This window comes from Alligator sinensis, unplaced genomic scaffold (assembly GCF_000455745.1).
Source record: "Alligator sinensis unplaced genomic scaffold, ASM45574v1 scaffold334_1, whole genome shotgun sequence".
In the NCBI taxonomy this organism is placed as follows: Eukaryota; Metazoa; Chordata; order Crocodylia; family Alligatoridae; genus Alligator; species Alligator sinensis.
The window spans coordinates 620,172-627,600 of record NW_005842572.1 but is presented as its reverse complement, the minus strand read 5'-3'; the positions used below and the strand labels follow the sequence as shown (position 1 = coordinate 627,600).

Here is a 7,429-nt window from a genome sequence, read left to right as displayed (position 1 = left end):
CCCACCTCCCTCAGCATCAGCAGCCAGCTGTGCTCCGAGTCTGCCCTGGCATCGCCCCGAGCTGTCCCGGGGGTCGCACGCCCTCGGTGGCATCCGCTAGAGGAGCTGCGCTGCAGCTGGAAGGTCTCCCCTGCTCCGTCCTTGCAGCCCAGCAGCCTTCCCCGTGGGCTGATCCTGTGGCTTGTCCTCCCCAGAGCCTACTCCTTCCATGTAAGCGCGGACGGCCAGATGCAGCCGGTGCCCTTTCCCCACGACGCCCTGGCCGGCCCCGGCATCCCGCGGCATGCCCGGCAGATCAACACGCTGAGCCACGGCGAGGTGGTGTGTGCCGTGACCATTAGCAACCCCACCCGGCACGTGTACACCGGCGGGAAGGGGTGTGTGAAGATCTGGGATATCAGCCAGCCTGGCAGCAAGAGTCCCATCTCGCAGCTGGATTGCCTGGTAAGTCGGAGGCCGGTGGTGGTGTGGGCGTGGGCTAAGCAGACAACTGTCCCCGGCGGGTTCGAGAAGTGCCCCGGTAACGGCCAGGCCGTCTCTGACTCCCGCAGAACAGAGATAACTACATCCGCTCCTGCAAGCTGCTGCCCGACGGGCGCACGCTGATCGTGGGAGGGGAGGCCAGCACACTGACCATCTGGGACCTGGCCTCCCCGACGCCGCGCATCAAGGCCGAACTGACCTCCTCCGCTCCAGCCTGCTACGCCCTGGCCATCAGCCCCGACGCCAAGGTCTGCTTCTCCTGCTGCAGCGACGGCAACATCGCTGTGTGGGATCTCCACAACCAGACGCTAGTCAGGTGAGGCTCGGGACCCTCGGTTGTGGTTGAGTCCCCCGGGGTGATTGGTGGTTTGGACAGGGCTGGGGTTGGATTAGATGTGACCTCTGGAGGTCCCTCCAGCCCTACTTGTCTCTGACTCTATGGAAGTGCAGGTGGTGGAGAGGGGAAGTCGGTGCCATCTCTACTGCGGGCACGGCATTCAGCACGTGAGGAAGCCCAGTCTCGGGGCAAGGGGAGGGGTCGGTACATGGGTGGATCTAGACTTCTGAAAAGGCGGTGCAGATGGCCAAGTGTATTATCACATTAAAAACAGCCTTTTTTCTCCAGTTAAGAACCAACTAGAAGCTTTCCTAATAGGCCAGAGACCTAGGACTGGGCAACTCGGTTTCAGATCGAAGCGAAAATAAAGACAGGTTTTTACTGGAATGAGTTGAAAGGCTACAGGGCTGTGAAATGGGAGCTTCATGACCAGAAGCAGCTAACTGACAGCAGTGATGCAAGACAGGCTATTTGGATTGCATCAGGACCATTAAAAGAGGGTCATTAACATGTGTGGAGTGAAGAGATTAGCAGGCATCAGCTAGATGACAATAAGCCATGTTGTCAAGTGCCTCCCTCAGCTAGCAGTGCTGCTGCCCCTGCCATGCTGTTGCTTTTAAACTTTGGATGGAGCAGGAAAAAGAGATTTCTGACCCTCTGGCGTGTTGAATTGCTTCTCCTTAGGCAATTCCAAGGGCACACAGATGGCGCGAGTTGCATAGACATCTCGCACGACGGTACAAAATTGTGGACGGGGGGGCTGGACAACACCGTGCGTTCCTGGGACCTGAGGGAAGGAAGGCAGCTCCAGCAGCACGACTTTACTTCCCAGGTGAGCCCCGGGGGTCTCAGGGTCCCCAGAGGAGGGGAGACCACCCCAGTCTGGGCTGTGGAGGAGCTCATCTATTTGCTGGGGCATCTGAGAGCGGGTTATTTCCTGGAGGAGGGTTGATCCTGGAAGAAGGTGGATCTCAGCAGTGGTCAGTGTCAGGTGGCATCACTGGCACATGCTGGCGTTCGCTGCTCGGTCTGTGTCTGTGTATTGGATGGCATCTCTCGGGCACCAGCCAGCCCGGGGCTGGATGCTGCTTGATACAGCCAGAGCCCTTGTCTTCCTGCTTGACCTGTGACAAGTTCAAGGGTGTTTGGATGTCTTGGGCATTGTGCCTGGCAGTTGTATGTGAGGGTTTGTTTCCAAAATGTTTAAGAGAAGGTTGGACAGATGTGGCTGCGATAGTTTAGACCGGGATGACCCTGTTGGGGGCTGGGCTAGATCATAGACTGGTAGAAAATAAGGGTTGGAAGGGACCTCGGGAGGTCACACCTAGTCCAACCCCCTGCTCAAAGCAGGACCAGCTCCAACTACATCATCCCAGCCAAGGCTTTGTCTACCCGGGTCTTAACCCCGCAAGGATGGAGACTGCACCACTTCTCTGGGTAACCTGTTCCAGTGCTTTACTACATTCCTCATGAGGGAGTTTTTCCTAATATTCAACCTCAACTTCCCTTGCTGCAGCTTGAGCCCATTGCTCCTTGTCCTGTATCTGCCCCCACTGAGGACAGTTCAGCTCCATTCTCTTTGCACCTCTGTGCAGGGAGGTGAAGGCTGCTATTCAATCCCCCTCGGTCTTCTCTTCTCCAGCCTGAATCAACCCATTTCCCTTGGCCTCTCCTCACCAGTCCTGTCCTCCAGCCCCACAGCCACTTTCGTTGCCCTCCACTGGACTCTCTCCATTGTGTCCACATCCTTTCTGCAGTGGGGGGGGGCCACAGCTGGACACAGCACTCCAGATGTGGCCTCCCCAGTGCTGAATAGAGGGGAAGGACCACTGCCCTCCATCTGCTGGCAACGCTCCTACCAGTGCAGCCCAGGATGCCCTTAGCCTTCTTGGCACCAAGGGCACACTGCCGGCTCATATTCAGTTCATTGTCCCCTGTCCCCCCCAGGTGCTTTCCTGCAGAGTTGCTGCCCAGCCCGTCACCCCCAGCCTGCACCGGTGCAGGGAATTGTTCCGTCCCAAGTGCAGGACTTTGCACTCATCCTTGTTGAACCTCATGAGATTTCTTTTGGCCCAATCCTCTAATTTGTCCAGGTCACTCTAGATGTAACGTCGCGGGCTCCACCAGCCAGATGGCTCTGATTTTATAAGTGAAGGCTTTTTAGGGACCAGTGGAGCTCAGAGTCATTGCCAACAGAGCGTTGTGGCCTTGGGGAAGCATTTTGGGGGTCAGGGGTGCCTAGACACCAGCCCTTGCTGTGACCGCAATAGGTGTTAGTCTCACTCTTGTTGCCTTCCTCAGCCAAAGTCTGACTTTGCATCATAAGCCCAGCCCAGGTGGGGAATCTTGCATTGCTTCTGCCTTGTGGCACCTGCTGCCGGGGTAAATCAATAGCTCTGGTCCCCAGGCTCTTTTGGCACGGTGGGAACAGCAGGCCGGGCCAGAGAGCCGTTTGGCCGGCGCGGAGGTTGACTCCCAGGCTCTAACGACCTTCTGCGCCTTCCTTCAGATCTTCTCGCTGGGCTACTGCCCAACCGGGGAGTGGCTGGCAGTGGGCATGGAAAGCAGCAACGTGGAGGTGCTGCACCACACCAAGCCGGACAAGTACCAGCTGCACCTGCACGAGAGCTGCGTCCTGTCGCTGAAATTCGCCTACTGTGGTAAGTCCCTGCCGGGTCGCTCCCTTGTCGAGGGAGCCGGCGTGAAGCGCTAACTGGCGTGGCAGAAAACTGCATTTAATCAACGCACTGTCAGAGCAGAGGGAAAGCTTGTCAGCAAAAGCCATGGAGGGAGGTGGGGGGGCGGGGGGATCTCACCAGCCCTGGGGGTTTCTCTTCGGCGCTGTCCTCAAAAGCGACCCGGGTCCTGTCGGGCAGAGCGAGGGGCCGGGATATGTCGGTGTCAACGTTATTGAATCGGCGGATGGAAAAGCGCTGCCGCTGACAAAACAGCCCTTTGTTCGCCGGCATCCTTCGGCAGACAGCAGAGGCAATGAGGCATAAGCGCAGGCCGGGGTCACGGCACATCCTTTCACCGCCGGTTACTGTTCGTTTATCAGAGCTGGCTCGTGCAGAAGCCAAAGGTGGGGCCGTCTGACCTTGCCGGCTGCTCCCGGATCCGTCTCCCACGTCCCCCTCGGGAGCAGACAGGCCGGTCAGGGGGCCTTGCTCTGCGAGCTGTCTTTTTTTCTTTGGGAGAGGAACCAAGTTTGTGGCTGCCCTGTTGTCGGTGGCCAGAGAGAAAGTGATCCCCCATTTGTGTGTCTAGGTAAATGGTTTGTGAGTACGGGGAAAGACAACCTGCTCAATGCCTGGAGAACTCCCTATGGGGCCAGCATCTTCCAGGTAAGGGGCTGCTCCGCTTTGGACCAGGGTGGGGTTGGGAATAGCTCGGCCATCTCCCAGCTGGAGGCTTTGCACCATCCTTGTGGTGAGGAAGCTACCCGGGCACCTCCCCAGCTAGGAGAAATGGGGCTGATGGATGCTCTCGCTCTTCATCGTGCAGCGGTGATGCTGCCGGGGGGAGGAAAGGATGTCGGGGTGGTGTCCAATGCCTTCTGTTTAAAACGCACCCAACACCTCGGTCCGAAGTCGGCGAACGTCGGCCACCAGCAAGCCAACGTCCATCGGGTGCCTCTAGAACAGGCCATTTATCCCAGCTGGCTTATAAATAACAGCGCCGCTGTCGCCACCGAGCTTTTCCGCTTACTCAAATGCGGTTGCAACAGCACTGAGACACCAAACTGATTTTTTTTTTTTTTGTCTATTTATTCATTCCTCCCCCCCACAGTCGAAAGAATCCTCATCTGTCTTGAGTTGTGACATTTCAGCAGATGACAAATACATTGTAACAGGCTCTGGTGACAAGAAGGCCACAGTCTATGAGGTCATCTATTAAACACGGATTTTAACGGGGCTGTCAACTCCGAAGATCAGGCTGCAGCCTGACAACACAATGGCGAGGCTCTGAAGGATGGAGGGGAAATGAAAGCCGACCAGCCATGCATTGAGACATTGTTTTCTGCTGGGCGGTGTACCACGGGTCCCTGAAGCCTTGGAGAGGATGCATTTAAGGCCGGGTCTATACTACGGAGGGACTGATGATGTATGGATTGCTTTGAAGGCCTGCAAAGATGCACACATCAGAGCCCTAAAGTGATTCTGGTTTGGTTTGGGGGCTTGGTTTTCCCCACCCCCACCCCTTTATTTTATTTTTATTTTTTTTGGTTCTTTTGTCTGCGCTTTGGTGGCACTATAAAGGACTTATTTTTTATCGTGACTTTTTTTTTTTCCTTCTTTTTTGGTGCACGCTGCATAAGACTTGTGAAAAGTGTAAATAAAGGACTCGTACCTAGAATCGGAAGGGTGGGGGAATCCTCCTGGTACACTAGTTGTGTATTTTTTTTTATTTTATTTTTTTTTTGTCTGCTGTAATTGTATTCCACTGATGGTTTGGTGGTGGCAAAGTTCCCCTTCTCCCCCCATCCCCTCCCAGCCCTCACCTCCCCATTTGGGGCACTTCTTTGACATGCAGCTTGTAACCAGGTTGAGCAAAGATGTCCACTGGTGAAGTTGTTCCTACTGTTGTATATGTGAATTGTCCAGCGTGTTAGTCCCATGTTTGAACACTGTACGGACTGAAGTCAAATTGGTCAGATCTTCAGCTACTGATGTGACATCAGCAAAAACAATCACGTTTTTATATGGATTTTTTTTTTTTTTTTTTTTTTTTGTGCTCATATGTTTGAAGAAAACGGGAAGTCCACCTTCTGCAATGCTTCTGCTCAAGCCCTTCTTGATCTTTGGACATAAACAACGAGGAATAATTTCAAAGAAAGCATAGTAAAAAAAACAAAAACAAAAAAAAAAACAGCTCAGGGAGCCATGAAAGATAATAGCAACTTAAGTGTTTTGTATTCAAATGAAAGTAAAAAATTAGAATTGATAACCTTTAAAATACATTTTTTTTTTTTTTTTAAAGTTTACTAACCGGTAGGGTTTGTGTGTGGTGGGGGAAGGGGTGGGGGGCTGTCTCTGGTAGGGCTCTGTGGCTTTTACGGTCTTGTGACTTCTGGCGTATAGGTTTCAACGAAGCAAAACCCATCCCCACACAGGCCTGCGTTTCAGCGTTTTGTACTAAAGGGTAAAAATGAATAAATAATGGAAAATAAAAAGTATTTGTGTAGCAGACGTGCTCACCCTGTATTGTAGCATACGGAAGAGAATTTTTATACTACATTTTTATGGATTATTTTTTAATTTTTGATTTTAATCTGGTCAAAAGATAATTAGGGTTAAGGTGAAGAAAGAAGAAAAAAAAACAACTACCTGTTTTAAATGCATTGATAATACAAAAGGATGATAATGTAGAGATGCTCTTTACCTTTCTGTTCTTGGATGCGTGTTCAGCATCAAGGCAGTATCCCAAGTTCTCCGCGGTACCCTCCAGCTGTGGCAATGGTTTGGGATGGAGTAGACGAGAGGTGAAAATCAATTTTATGAGATTTTCTTTTCGGTGTTTAAGATGTGATGGGGGTTTTTTTTTTGCTCAAGACTCGAGTGAGGGAAACCTCAAAGGCAAAAGCATGCACCTGACCTGACTGGGAAATAGGCGCCTGTGATTCTGAGACCCTCGCTCTGTAGCACGAAAGCTTGGGCCTTGATTTACCGTGTGCATGATGTATTGGAAAAGAGCTGGCCTAGGAAAACCTGCATTGTTGGGTTTGGTTTTGTGTTTTTGGAGGGCGGTTATGTCGAGAAAAATGACTGTGAAACCAACACCATCCCCGGTGGATGCGCAGATGCAGTCAGAGCTGCTTAGTTTAATGACTGCAGCGTTTGACTGCTTCTGGCTCTGCGCTGACCTGGCTGCTTTGAATAACCAGCTTATCAACACAACGATGAGCCACGGCCGGGTTTGCATGGGAAGAGCTTTTTCCAGTCCACACTCAGGGCTGCAGCAGAGACTGCCGTATCAGCCGGGGATTTGTGATGCTTCCCACCCTAGACTCACCCCCAGGAGCCTTCCTGGGCATCCGGTCTGAATTGGTTGTGGGTGGTATATAATCTCCTAGCTTTTAAACATGCATGCAGAAGCCCATGAGAAACAGCCCCCACGGGGGTCCCACAAATACCCCTTTTGCGGTCATTTTTCAGAGTAGTAACCCACCCCAGATGACTAACATGCCGGGGATGGCACAGGTTCAGACGGCTGTGAACTTTGCAATGGGGGAGCTCCCACTCTCACGCGCTGATGTCCCGAGCGGTTTCTTGGTTGCACGCTGGTGCTTTTCTAAAAAATACATAAATAAAGCAAAAAGTAAAAAAAAAAAAAAAGCCAAGCCCTGCCTGGCGCTGGGTCGGCGGAGGGGTTTACCAAGTCATCCGGTCTCAACATTACACCAAAGTATGTAGCAGAGTATGTACAGCTGTTAATACCGACAACTGGTTTTGTATTAAAAAGAGGGGAAAAAAGAGAGACAAAAATGAGGGTGGGGTGGGGGGCGGGGAATAAAAAGAATAAAAACTTAAATGTAATGAAGTGCAAATGAAAGCAAAGTGTCCATAAAGCATTTGGTCTATGAAAAACCTGCACTGAGTTGTTAATAAA

General features: G+C 52.2%; 1 protein-coding gene across 1 annotated transcript in view; it reads left to right on the top strand.

Moving 5' to 3' along the window:
* The window catches only part of LOC102387040 (transducin-like enhancer protein 3), a 33,865-nt gene extending 26,710 nt beyond the window's left edge, over positions 1-7,155 (top strand). The window contains exons 14-19 of the mRNA XM_025214186.1: positions 195-444; positions 552-799; positions 1,505-1,652; positions 3,330-3,480; positions 4,088-4,164; positions 4,610-7,155. Coding sequence (XP_025069971.1) covers positions 195-444; positions 552-799; positions 1,505-1,652; positions 3,330-3,480; positions 4,088-4,164; positions 4,610-4,717 — 982 coding nt within the window. The 3' untranslated portion in view covers positions 4,718-7,155. The remainder of the gene's footprint in view (positions 1-194; positions 445-551; positions 800-1,504; positions 1,653-3,329; positions 3,481-4,087; positions 4,165-4,609) is intronic.
* Positions 7,156-7,429: the final 274 nt, after the last annotated feature.